A 13,817-nucleotide genomic window follows, 5' to 3' on the forward strand; every position below is an offset into this window, starting at 1 on the left:
GATCACCTTCTACGCTGAAGACGTTTCTTTTTCTTTCTCCGCATTTAACATATGAGAGAAAGCCTTTAGCATTTGTCTTTCTGAGTCTGGTTTATTTATTTCCCTTCAGGTAATGATATCTAGTCCCTTCCATTTCTCTGCTGGGCATATGGTATCATTTCTCTGACAGCCTGTTTGGAAGTTCTTTCCCAGAAATGTAGTTGTTCATACCCTTCACTGAAGAATGATCCAGTCCTCCTCTAGTGGGGACATTCAATCAGCCGAGTCAGCCCTGGAGATCAAAGGCCTGACATATCACAGTCAGATTACTCTGACGTCTTCATTTTTTCCTTATGGCTGACATTTTTCCACGCTGTCTCTGTACACCACATTTTCTTTCTATGTCCTTTGGTAGGCACCTAGGTTGACTCAATAACTTGGCTATTGTGAATAGTGTCACTTCTCAGAGCCTTGGTCTGTGAAATGAATAACATGATGTCAACTCTAAGGATTCCTGCCAAGATCAATGCAATTGCTGAGGGAAGTACCCTTAGGCACTTAAAAAAAAAAAAAGAAACCAGAATTATGGGTGAAACCATTCCCCAACTTCGCGGTGCTGTATTCGTTGAAAGCAGAGCAAACACTCCATTGAACCTGGCCCTAAGTCCGTCAAGAAGGTGAAGTCTGAGGAGTCGGGGGTGGGGCAGGGTTCCAGGAGCGCAGCGGTCCTGACAGGCTCTGCAAACGTCAATCACTTTCCTCTTTCCAGTATTCCTCTGTGTTCACTACCTCCTACCTTCCCTCTCTGTAAGAACTGCTCTTCTGACAAATCCTCTTAGCTTTAAAAAGGTTTAGCAAAAGGGGCCCCCCGATTCAAGTTTATTCTTTCTTTGGGAATTTCTTGGTTTAAAAAAAAAAATAGAAATAAAATGGATGATATAAAAAGATCCCTCCAGAAAAATCCCCCTTTCTTAGAGACTCCAATCGCGTCTTCTTTGGACAGACGTCCAAATCTGTCTTTACAGTCGCGTAAGCGGTGAAGAATGAAATGAAAGGAAGGACGCGGAAATGAATGAAGTATGAATTAACGACACGGGGCCAAGATTAGAAGACAGAGAGAGGTGTCCTTGTTGGCTGCCACTTCCGGCACAGCTGCCTTTCAGACCGCGGGGCATCTCCTACACACCGTTTCTTCCTCCCTGTTTCGGCTCACACGGCTCGAAGCTTTAACGCAGAGCGCCGCCCTCGCAGGACCCGCCCCTTTCTGGTAACCACGCCTCCCCGCCCTGAGGTCCCGCCCCACCTCCCAAGCTCCGGAGGGAAATGAATGGCAGCGGAGTCGCGCGCCGCTCCGGACACTGATTGGCCAGTGCGCCCGGTGACGCGCTGGCGGCCGCGGGTGCACGCAGAGGGTGGAGCAAGCGGGGGGCGGAGCCTGGCTCTGGGGCGGGGCGCGGGCGCCCGGGGGCGGAGGAGCCGAGGAGGCGGGAGGCGGGAGGTGCCGGGGCCGTTTAAGCGGCCTCCCTCCCGCCCCCAGCCGCCTGCTCTGGCCCGGGCCCTGTGCTGACCCCCGGCGTGGCCCACACCGGCCCTGCCCAGTTGCGCGGCTCCAGGCTGGCACGCCGGCGGCCTCGGGAGCAGCTCAAGCCCATGAGGCCCGTGCGCTCCGCCGCCGGTGCAGAAGACACGGAGCTCCCGGCCCCCGCGGAGGAGCGGAGGATCAATGCGGTTCAGGAATCGATTCCAGCGGTGAGAGCGCTGTGGGGCGCGTGCTTGGTCCTGCAGAATCCGGAGCCCTAAAAGACCCCCGGTCCTGCAATCCCCTTCCAGCGGGCAGCTCGGGATCTGTGCCCCGGGACCCTGTGTCAGCTTTGCCTTTTCCATCCGCTTGCACACCCAACTTGGCCCTTGCGATCCCCATCCAAACACGGCTGCTGCTAGCTCTGAGCGCCCTGCCCCAGCCTCAGAGCCCCCACGAGTCCACGCAGTGCCACCATCCTTGTACAAGCCCCAGCGTGAGGTCTCTTGGGACTGCTCCACCACCCTGTGGCGGTATTTGCCTTACAGCGGGGTAGGGGGTCTGGCCTGAGCGATTTGGGAGTGTTTGGTCCATGACTGGCCCTAGAGACAGGGAAACTGAGGCACGCTTCCCTGGGTCCAGCTTTGCCCAGTGTGTCTGGCGGGATGGTTCTCAGGCTTAGAGCCCAGTGGTGTGCTTTCTGGTAGGGGCAAGTTAACATTCAGGTGCAAAGACTTGCCTTTGAGGCGTCTGTTTTTAGGAAACGGGGAGAAAGAATAGGAGAGGTGCCACCGGAAGGCGGGTCGGCTGCTCTATGCTGGTGGAGACCTCTGACTGGAGGGGCAGGCACGGTGGCCCTTCACTCCGGCTACCTGTGTGGAAGGAATAATGAAAGCTGCTAGCCTATTGTTCCCGGAGAAAGCTCAGAGCTTTTTTGTTTCTTTTAAGTGGGTGAAAGTTCACCCCCTCGGGTTTCTGGTAACTCTCCATCCCTTTGTCTGAGCCTGGCAGCCATACCCATTCCCAGCCCTTCACCACCAACAGGCCAGCTTAGTGTGAGCTGCCAGGGAATCCAAAAGCGAAAATGCGTGAGCAGGCTGTTGAGTTTGAAGTAGTCTTTTTATTTCAAAATGTAAACCCACAATTTAGTTACCCTTTCCGGCCTTTCCCCCTCATTCACCTATTAATGCTTATCTCATTCCTCCCAGTCCCAAAGGGTAAAAGCCAATGCATACACAGGATGAGGTGGCCTTTGCCATCAGTGAGAGGGGGATCATCTTGAAGAATAAGATTGCCTTCTGAATCTTGCTTATTACTTGGCGGCTGAATGTCTGGCACCATTCTTGGAGGGAACTGCAATCTATGCCAAAGGCAAAAGGGAACCCTGGTCTTTCTGATTTAGAACCTCATGGATTTAAGAGAGACTGTAACATGTGTGAACCTCGTGGCCCTTGGGTGTGGGTGGTTTGATTTGGTTTTCTCCTCTGCATGTCTGTGGGCTTCCTGCTTTCGGAGAACTGTAGCTATATTCTGCAAAATAATCCCTCCCTATTTGAAAAAAGAGTTTATATTTCTTTTCTGTCCCTTTGAATTCTATAAAGAGGAGGAAAATGCCTGTTTTTGTTTGTTGTATCAACATTCAGACAGCTCGAAAATGGAAAAATAAAAACCACTTCATCTGATTGAGCAATCTTTTTGATGGGCAGAATTTGCTCTCATCCTGTTTTTGGATCCATTCAAAAATTAGAAAACACAGGGATTATCTCTCAGAGTATCACAGAATGTAATTTTGAGTGGGTATATGTACTCCAGAAATATTAGTTGTGCCTTTTCTTGATGATCCCTGGGTCTCCTTTGATTTTCCTTGACGTTATCCCTTCATTACATGTTTCTCTATTGTAGTCTAGATTGGAAGGCAATTTATAAGCACCAGTTTGAACTTGAAAATGAACGTGCAAATATAAAGTAATATTAGAAGAGTCCTGATTGTTATGATTTACATGCTAAAATGTTGAAAGTAGTATTCCACATCTTTTAGTGGTGGTATCCAATACAGTTCCTCGGGGCCCGTTGGTGTGTATCCAATATAGTTACGGGCAGGTAAATTATACGGGAGGAACACACTGTCTTTGAACTCATATGCCATTTTCCCTCATGTGTGTTGAGACTCAGCTGAGGAACAGTTCGTTAGAGCATGGTTTATAGCTCTGCCTAAATGAAAGAACACCTTGCATATCCACTCAGAGTGGAAACTCTGTGGTTACTGTGGATTTGGATCGTCTTCCAGACTTCTGCCATTTACGTGGAGGAAGATTGTAAGGGAACAGTTAAAGTAATCCTTGAGCCAGGAAAAAAAAAAAAATCTTAGGTTGTGAAAAAATTCCTCTGGGATGCAGCATGCTTTCTGTCTTGCTTTATGCCTCTCCGGTGAGTCTCTGAAGACATCTAAGCCCTTGCCTGCACACACACACACAGGCACACACACACTCACACACACACAGTTCTTTCCTTTCTCTAACATTTCTGACAGGTGATAATAACCATCACCATTCACTTACTGCCTGTTTGTGCCAGCCACTGGCTGGGTTCTTGCATATTTTTTAACTTACAAGTAACTGAAGAGCAGATAAAGCTTAGCGAGTAACAACGTTCTTGCCCAGAGTGGTACAGGTAGGGAGAGACTGACCTCGGTGTCCAGTTTCATAGCCCTGCAGCTACTGCTTGCACTGTTAACTCACCCTTTCCCTCTCAGCCCAACCTGTGACTACCCTACCTAGACTGATTGCATAGAAAAGTATCCTTTTCAAAAACTAAACCATTTAGGAAGTCTTCTGCAGCTGTCTGCTGTCTAATTGGAGCAGTTCTTAGAGTATTGAACCATAGAGTGAGGTGGTCTTGTATCTCCCTTCTCCCTTTAGTGATTTCCAAGAGTGTCATCGACAGTGGGACTGCCCAAACAAATTCCATGCCGTCAGTCCTAAAAGGGAGCTGGCACGGCAGCAGGGTGCTGTGTTCACGGCCAGCTGAAGCTGCAGCATTCAGTGGGTATTGAAGGGGCCCCAAGGATATCCATTACCTTGACCTTTGAGTTTTCTGTTCATAAGACTCAGGGTTCTTTCGGATCCAAGGCTGCCTGCTGCTCTTCTGGATGGAATCTGTACACTCTCCAGCAAAACCAAATTGACTATGGCTTATCCCTATAGCCGGGAGAGCTGCATATTTATCCATCCATTCAATAATTATTAAGTAAATTTCAGCAAAAGATGAGCATTTTGCTTGAAACTGGAAATAACACAGGGAAGACCGCTTTCATAGATTTGTATTACAGTGTGGAAAGATGGAATTTAAAAAAATACGTAAGTTTAGGAACCAACTTCTTACTAGTTATGGTAAGAGCCCTGCCTGGGCGGGAAGGCCAAAATGGTAACTGTAATCTATGATGTCTTGAAGATCTCTTCACAGGGGACATGATAGATTGAAGGAAGGGAAGCAAGTTAAATGTTCTAGGGAGAAATAAACAGCCAGTGCCCGCAAGTAGACAAGGCCTTCCTGGATCAAAGGATCAGAAAGGAGGTGGTGTTAGCTAGAGGGCAGATGGACAGGCAGGTGGCAGCTTGAGTTTGGGGAGTAGCTGTGGAGGCTTGTGGGTCAGGAGTGCATCTAAGTGTTACCCTAAGCATGTTGGGAGGCTAAGAGATAGTTTTAAGTAGAGGTGTATGATACGATCTGTTTTTAGTAGACAGTTATGGCTGCCGTGTGAAGAAGAGTCTGTCTGGGGACCAGTAGCAAGGCTCTGTTATGAGGCTCCGATTCCACAGGTTGGAGATGTCGCATGCTGGTCTTGATTTCAGTTGGGTGCTGCAGGGTTGTAGGGCTGAGCTGATTTGGAATATGCTTTGAAAGTCATGGTGACAATGTTTTGGACTTGGAGTCAGGAATGCAGGAGACTTAACCTGTGTGGTTTGGTCTGCTGAAAGAGTTGCTGACCTGCCTGCTTTCCGAGAGCCCGATGCTCTGGGCTGGATTTAGTATACTAACATACAAAGGTCGGTGCCTGACTTCTCTTTCCCTCCATAGTTTCAGAATTTTGTCGTGAGGCAAAAGAACACGTAAGAGTAATCCCAAAGCCAGAGGCAAAATATATATATATATATATATATATATATATATATATATATATATATTGAAAGAGAAAGCAAATAAGCCCTGCTTTCCTAATCATCTTCCTAAAGGTGATTGCCACGCCACACTCAAGCCTAAATCAGAGCCCCTGCAGGTATGTCCATGCAACCCACGGCCCACATATGTTTCAGAATAGCTGCGAATGAGGCGTAAAATATTTGTAGGTGACAGTTTCGCGTTACAATGCCAAAAGGCTGGGCACCCCTACACGCTGGTTATACACGCTGGTTACTCTGCCCAGGACTCTGAGTAACCAACCCCTGGGTTGCTTCTTGTTCGGTGGAGATGATTTCCATGCATGGCACCCTCTTTCCCTCAGACTTTTCTCATTCTCTTGGAGGTTGAAGAGACGAGGCTTAAGAGTGGGGGAGTTTATTTGCACGGTGCATCTGTTCTTCCACTTAGGTCTCAGGGATGGTTTCTTCAGAAACCGGAGGAGGAGGAGGCATGAGTACAGCCTGACAGATTGAGAGAAATTGAGAAACTGTATTCTTCTTTCCCAGCAGGATGATTGTGCTGTCTTTCTCGCTGAACCCCAGACGGTAACCCGCTCCCAGGAGAGCTGCTTCTGCCTTTGTTTATAGTACAGAGCTCATCCCACACACGCACACACCAGGACAGGAAACACAGACCACAAGAGAGGACTGTCTTTTTCTATAGCTTCTCTTCTCCTCCTCAGCTGCCTCTTTTTCCTCGGCACGTGTACTCACAGATGTGTGTGCATGTGTTCCTGTGCATGTGTGTCGTGTACTCACGCACGTGGAAGCCAGCCAGAGGCCAACAACAGGTGTCGTCTTCAATCAGCCCCAAATTTTGAGACCGAGTGTTTCTCTGAATCTGCAGCCTACCATGTAACCTTGGCTAAGTGACAAGTGATGCGGATTCACCTGTCCCCATCTCTGTAACATTAGAATTACAGGGGCAAGTACCTTTATTTTTCTGTTTGTTTGTTTGTTTGTTTTTAAATATGCATACTAGGGGTTGAACTTGTCTGCATGCTTGCATAGCATGCACTTTACCCACTAAAGCCATCTTCCCTCCCTCCCACTTTATTTTGAACCTGAACCGTTTCTGCCAGACAGAGACCAGCAGGCATGGCCACCCAGCTCTTTCGCTTGCTGGAGAAAATGTGAAAGTCTACCCGCACCCATGCTGTGTAATGGTCTGACTATTTTTAGACTAGGCTTCTTGAGATAGAAGTTGCTATTTTAGTCTGCAGCCTGGTGGTGGGTAGACAGTTTCTACTTCAACCTTACATGGTGCATTTTTCCAATTTCATCCAACCTCAGCCATTTTGGAAGCTCATTCCCCACCCTTTGAGATTCCTGGTAGGGTGTGAGCAGCTGAGCTGGGTCGTTACCTGTCAGGGTGAGGATGTGATGGATCCTCAGATGCTAGGAGAGGTAGGAAAGCCTTCTTCCCCGGGGTATAATTAATTTTCCTTTTTACTAACAAGAGCCACACGACAGCACTCTCTTCCCATAGGAAACAAGTGATATAACTTGGGGGATTTCCAGGGGAGAAGAGATGAGGTCTGGACTTGTGTATGTGCGTGTGAGGGATGTTGAAGAAATTCCGAAGCTACTAGATGGATTATTTCTTCTTCAAGCTGGCCAGTGGTTACACTCAGTAAGTTCATTTAGGCTGTACCCTGACATCTAGTCCCATGTCCAACCTGCACTGTGTATGGACTTTTGTGTCTTTAATTATTTGATCTGAAGTTCCTTCCAATTGGAGTAGGAGGAAATATTAATCTTTTTTTAAGTGTTTATAACGAGTTGGTTATATAGTTTAGCCATATTATTGTTGATTTTAACAATTTCACTCCACCTTTGGGTCAGTCTGGCACTGTTTTCCATCATCCCAATGGAGAGTGTGATTGGTCATATTGTACACTGGCAAATAAACACAAACTACCTCCAGATTGCCTGGAATTTACAAAAAAAAAAAAAAAAAGTTTTTTGTTTTTGGATTTTGGTTTTTAGGTGCTGAGTATGTTGACAGGCAGAGCTCTGGGGTCTCAAAGCTGTCAAGGCTTTTACCCATTTGTTTCTCTGTGCCTGCTGCTTTGCTCTTTTATTCAGTGCCCTCCCTCCCTCCTTCCCCCACCCTCCCCCGTGTGTGTGTGTGTGTGTGTGTGTGTGTGTGTGTGTGTGTGTGTTAACCTCCACAAAATAGTCACAATGATCCAGACATGGCCAGGGCCTGGCGTGAGCACGGGGTTAGCTTTAGAAGGCTCTCTTCACCCTCTTGTTAGAATGGCACAGTTTTCACCCTTCTGCTGCCAATGAGAAGGTTAGCTCGGAGGGAAACCTAGGCAGTGAGCAGTGTGCCAGGCTGGGTGTGTGTGTGTATTTCAGAGCCGCGGTGTCAATTACCGATCATGTGCGGTGTCTGAAGCAAACTCAGGAAGAATGGAGGTGAAAACGTGCCATCTTGTTTAGGTGGCCTGGAGGTAGCCAGGTGTCAAGTGTGCCGCCTCGTGCCAGAACAGGTAATACAATACAGAACTAGTCTGACGGGCCCTCTGGTGTGGGGCGCAGGCTGTATAGATCTACGTGCGTCAAGCTTTACCTGCTCTGAGTGAGAAAGCAGAAACCCAGGGCATGCAGTGTGTACCTTTTCGCTTAATGACAGTAACTGAAATTTGGATTGTGGGGAGCAGAAGTCATCACTTTCTTTGACGATTTGAACCTTGGTTATGTACCACCCCTTTAACTTGCAGGGGTACCACTGGGTTTGGTATGGTTTCTGTTTGCTCTTGCTTGGCATGAAGTTTATCTGTTGAGTAAACTCCAGGGCTGTTTCATCAAGTAAACAAGATGTTTGCTTTAGATGATTCGGTGCTGCGGGCCAAGCTGACACCTCTTTAAAGGCTTTGGTTTTTCTTGTCGATAAAAACAGTTTTTCTTGTTTTTCCTTTGGGAGAGACTGGGTGACCACTACGGGCTTCCTGCAGGGTCAGGTGAGAGTGTTTCTCACGTGTTGGCTTTTCTGTCTCTGCAGTTTCATGAACCATCGGGCCCCAGCCAATGGCCGCTACAAACCAACCTGCTACGAACATGCTGCTAATTGCTACACGCACGCGGTGAGTACGACTTTTCTGTTGCCATCCTTCTCTCTGGGCTTTGGTGGGATAGAAAGCTTCTCTAGTGAATTCAGCACAAGTGGCTGGAACTTATCCTTATGACCTTAAGGACCTGAGTGTCAGTGCTGGGTCATGCCACCAGAATCTGAAAGTGTGAGCACAGAGAGTGCTCTGCATACTCAGACCAGTAGCCCATGCTCTCCTGGACTTGTGTGCCTTGATAGGTCCTCAAAGGAATGGTGCAGAAGTAAGCTCCCTAATGAGGGGGTGACAAAGACTCCTGCCTATGGATGCTTGAATGAAAGTTACTGCCTTTTCAAGACAGTTACTAGGCTCATTTGGCAGGGGCAAGTTATTGTTGAAAATGGAGGGCTTTTTGTTGTTGTTTGGTTTGTGGGGGGCGGGGCGGTGTTTTGTTTTGTTTTACCAAATGATTCTGTGAGACAGGGAGGCTAAATCTCACCCACACAGGGGCCATTGCATTTTCTTTTGTCATTGTATTTTTTTTCTCTTTTGTTTTTGGAGGGTTTTTATTTTAAATTACTACCTTTGGGAGTTTCTTTTTTTAATTTTTATTTTTCATATTAATTACAGTTTATTTACTTTGTATCCCAGATGTAGCCCCCTCCCTCATTCCTTTCCAATCTCACCCTCCCTCCCTCATCTCCTCCCTGCCCTTCTCTAAGTCCACTGATAGGGAACCCACTTGGATGCTGAGCTGCCATGGGCTACGTCTGAGCAAGGGATCTAGGTTATATCCATGCATGGTCTTTGTGAGACCTTTGGAGAGAAATAGTGACTGGGATATTTTGAAAGCAAGAAGTAGGGAAGATGGCGAGTTTGCGTCTGTAGCAATGAGTATTTAGACAAGACCTAAGTCATGCATGGATTTGGGCCAGCATGGTGGTTTGCATGTTCAGATACACACAGATAATGTGTGTAGATGGGTGTGGCTACTCCTTAACTCGTCTGAACATGTCAAAAAGTTACAGAACAGTGCCCATACTGAAATTAGGCAAAAACTGATTTAAAAAAAAAAAAAACAACTCCACGCTAATGTTTTAGGATGGAATGTGCGGTCTTATTAAATAAATCCATATTTGGGAGTATTATAGACCCATGAGATTTCTAAAGACAGAAAGTATCTACCACCACCATTTCTTTAAAAGAGAAGGTGTTATCGGGTGTGGTGATGCATCCTTGGAATTTGAAGGCAAGTAAGGATCATGCCAGCCTGTCTCAAAACATAACAAATGTTATTACTGTTTCTGCTCTTGTCTTGTTCTGGACCCGGGAAAACTGGTACCTGGTATTGAAATGTGGGTCTGTGTAAAATATAACACAGAAGCCAACCATGGTGGCATGGTCCTGTAATCCTGGTAGAGGAGGGAGATCCAGAGCTCAGGCTCACCCTTACCTACTTAATGGTGGCAAAGGAAGAAAAGGGAAGGAGGGAGGCAGAAAGTGGCAGTCAGGATTTTCTCAAGCTTTGGGGTTCAGGGATAGATTATTCAACATACACTGTTTAAAATGATAAGGCCCCAAATCCCTTTGTTTGGAAGGTACTCCTGAATAGGTAAAATCAACAAGTTTAAAGTAAAAACCAGGATATACTATTTCAACAGTTGATTTAGTGTGTGTGTGGTGTTTTGTACAATATAATACAGACTTATTCACTCATGTATCCTCTACTTAAATAGTGGGATTGCAGACAGGATGGAATGCTTAGAAATCAGAAACTCTCTGGGAATTCTGGAATATGCCTGATATTTGGATATTTTAAATACTGACTCTATATCAAATGAGAAAAGGAAAACAAATGGAATCAGTCATGTTTACTGAAATTAGGATAAAGAACAACTATTTTGCAACGGTTGGGCAATGTTGTATCTCTGCTTGTTTGTGCGGTATTTGTTGGCCTAGTTCCCTGAACCAGGAATACCTGTTTCCAGTGCAGCCTCTCCTTTTGATTATCCAAGGAAGAAAAATGTTTGCTTAAAAGTCACTTTTTCCAGAATTGGCAAACCCCGTTTTGTTTTTATGTTTTGTTTTGTTTTAAGGAAGAGTCTCAATTCCACAGATGCCAGGGCACTCATTTCTCTTCCTCTTCCTCCCAGTTCCTCATTGTTCCAGCCATTGTGGGCAGCGCCCTCCTCCATCGGTTATCTGATGACTGCTGGGAAAAGATAACAGCATGGATTTATGGGATGGGCCTTTGCGCCCTCTTCATCGTTTCCACAGTGTTTCACATAGTATCCTGGAAAAAGAGCCACTTAAGGTACAGTGGGCGGGGCACTTCCTCGGCAGATCAACGTGGTTGACGAAGTATGTCCTCAAGCCTGAGGCTGCTGCAGTTTAGTCAGTAGTGTGAAGAGTAAGGCCTCTTCCTACCCCATAGGCGTTGAACTATCCCTTAATTCAAGACATACTCTATGGGTTGAATAGAGTTTTGAAGATCCCACTGCCTTGTATGCATCTAAGGAAGCAGTATCCTGGCCAGCTTTCTGAGTCTTGCAAATAAAAATCCTGAGAGTGAGTTTCCAGTCCTCTCATGCACACCAGGGATGCTTCTCGAGAGCCATAGTTGTGGCCTAGCAAAGAAGGACATCAAACTTCGCACCCCAGTTCTCCTTTATTTAACCTTGAGTAAGGAATTCCGCCTTGGAAAAAGAGCCCCAGTTTCTTCATCATGAAACTGAGGATGATTGCGCTGCCTCATAAGGATATTGTGATGGAATAAGGTGAATAAGGTGATAAATACGAAAATGATTTGAAAAGTATGGAATGTAGGACCAGGTGGCCAGGAGATATATCGCAGTGAGGATTAACTATGAGGTACTTCCCAAACAATATCGTGGTCCTTGGCCTAGCAATAAGATTGTAAAAGTGTTCATGTTTGCCAGAATTAGACTGGTAGAAAGAGCATTACTATTGTGAAAATGGGTGCTTACCAAATGAAACCTTAAATCATTGGGTAGACTATACCCAAAAAAGAGGAAAAAATTCTAAAAAACAAACAAACAAAAACAACTTTAAAAAAAAAACAAACAAACAGAAAACTTAATCAGGTCACGACTGATGTAGAGGAGTATGAGGCTGAACTTGAGCTGGGCATGGTATCATACACCTATAGTCCTAGCATGAAGAACGTAGACGTGGGAAGATGGGAAGTTTGGGGCCAGCTTGAGCTATACAAACGAGGCTGTGCTTCCAAACAGAAATGTAAAAAAAAAAAAAAAAACCGACCTTTTGGTTTCATAAATTGCCCAAAAACAAAAAAACAAAACAAACAAACAAAAAAAAAAAAAAAAAAAAAAAAAACAAGCCTTCCAGACATGATGGCATTCATATTCATAATACCAATACTTGGGAGGTTGAGACTTGAGGAATATCATGCCTTTGAGGCCACCTTGGATTCCATAGTGAGTTCCAGTGAGACTCTGCCTCAACAAAAGTAACAAACAAACCAGCCAAATAACAACCAGTGGGGAGACAGGGTTAGGGAGAAGGCTCTCTGCCCCATGTTGTTCCTTTTTTCACCACATCCTTCGCAACACTGCCTGAAGCTTGCATTCTGCTATCCTTTCCTATACGGTGACAGTTCCCTGAGATTAAAATTTTAAGCCACTCTTGAGAGACACTCGCAGGAGATTGACAAAAATGCCTGTGCTGACTCCTCAGGGCACACAGTCGCAGGACCCAGAGGCCCGTCTAGAAGGCAAGCACTTCATTATCTCCTCTTGGCACAGCCCGAAGCTTGTGGTTGCCTCAGCACACTTGGCTCTGATGTCTAGATTTCTGAATCAATAAAGAGTTGTGGATGCCTGCTTCAGAATCAGGGCCTCCCTGGCAGAGGCTGGAGAAGGCAGTATAAGAGAAATAAGACTCCCTTGAACCTTGAAAGAGCATTGCTAGAATCACGAGCCACGTGTAGATTTCTCAGCCGTCAGTCACACCATTTTTGAACATGTGCTAGGTGGTGTGCTGAGGACATAGGTGACATTGCCACATTTAATGTTGCGTGTGCTCGGATTGGTCCCCTTTTTGTGAGGTAGTATGACTTGGAGAGGTGGCTCATGGAGCTTTTTTGTTTTGTGGGAAAATGGTGACGTATGGCAGACAGGTATTCTGCTCTTGAGCTAGACCCCCAGCCCTCTTCTTGCTTTTTATTTTGACAAGTCTCAGTTAGGCTTGTCTTGAGCTCACTGTATATCCCAGGTAGACCTTGACATTCATACCATCCTGCTTCAGTATTCCGGTGTCTGAGAGTACACCCTAAGTATATGCCACAAGGGCTAGCTGGTGTAGTGGCAGGTTATGAGTAAGAGTCTGGGTTTGAATATCTGCCCAAACAGTGTCTAGAAAGCAGAATTAGAAAGTCTTCAAGCCTTGCTAAGAATCAAAATTATCTCAGGGGTTCAAAACAATAAATTAAAATTCTTCATGTTCCTCTTCTATCCTGTTTTCCCAACACTTTGAAAGTGGAATCTTGCATCTGTGAGTTGGTGACTGCCTTTATTCCCAGGTGATTTTTAGAGGTGAAGTTTGATTGGACGTTTGCTTCATTAGACCCATAACTGAATTATCACAGAGTAAACTGTACTGTTCTGTACCGTTCTTCCTCAAAGATATAATTTTTACTTATCCACTCACACATCCATGAGTCTACTTGGCCAATAGTCTGTGCAGTGAGGCAACATGAAATGCTCAGGCTGGCCCCACAAAATGGCAGCTGTTACACCCTGGAAACCAAAACCAGATTCAAAGCAATGTTATGGAGCTGGGCAGGTGGCAGGTCCCAGCATTGTGAGACATGAAGGCAAGAAGATCAGGAGTTCAAGCCCAGCCTCTGCTACATAGCAACTTCCAGGCCAGCCTGGAGACCTTGAGACCTTGTCTTAGAACAAAACAATAAAGACCATCCTCTGTATTTACACTTTTATTTATTTATTCATATTTTAAAAGATTATTTATATGTATGTGCACCTGTGTGGATGTATGCTGTGTGTGTGTGTGTGTGTGTGTGTGTGTGTGTGTGTGTGTGTGTGT

General features: G+C 45.9%; 1 protein-coding gene across 3 annotated transcripts in view; it reads left to right on the plus strand.

The window, feature by feature from the left end:
- Positions 1–1,360: 1,360 nt before the first annotated feature.
- Positions 1,361–13,817, plus strand: part of Mmd (monocyte to macrophage differentiation associated) — a 27,367-nt gene continuing 14,910 nt past the window's right edge. Inside the window, exons 1-3 of one of the 3 annotated variants that reach the window (XR_008721592.1) lie at positions 1,361–1,728; positions 8,687–8,768; positions 10,886–11,046. Coding sequence is in view for 2 of the 3 variants with exons in the window: in XM_055620140.1 (XP_055476115.1) it covers positions 1,703–1,728; positions 8,687–8,768; positions 10,886–11,046 (269 nt within the window). In the remaining variant the exon portion in view is untranslated. Of the gene's footprint in view, positions 1,729–8,124; positions 8,175–8,686; positions 8,769–10,885; positions 11,047–13,817 lie in introns of those variants that run through there. The other 2 variants (XM_055620140.1, XM_055620141.1) reach the window with 2 other exon arrangements.

Source organism: Psammomys obesus, unplaced genomic scaffold (assembly GCF_907164565.1).
Source record: "Psammomys obesus unplaced genomic scaffold, mPsaObe1.curated_primary_1811, whole genome shotgun sequence".
NCBI classification, from domain to species: Eukaryota; Metazoa; Chordata; class Mammalia; order Rodentia; family Muridae; genus Psammomys; species Psammomys obesus.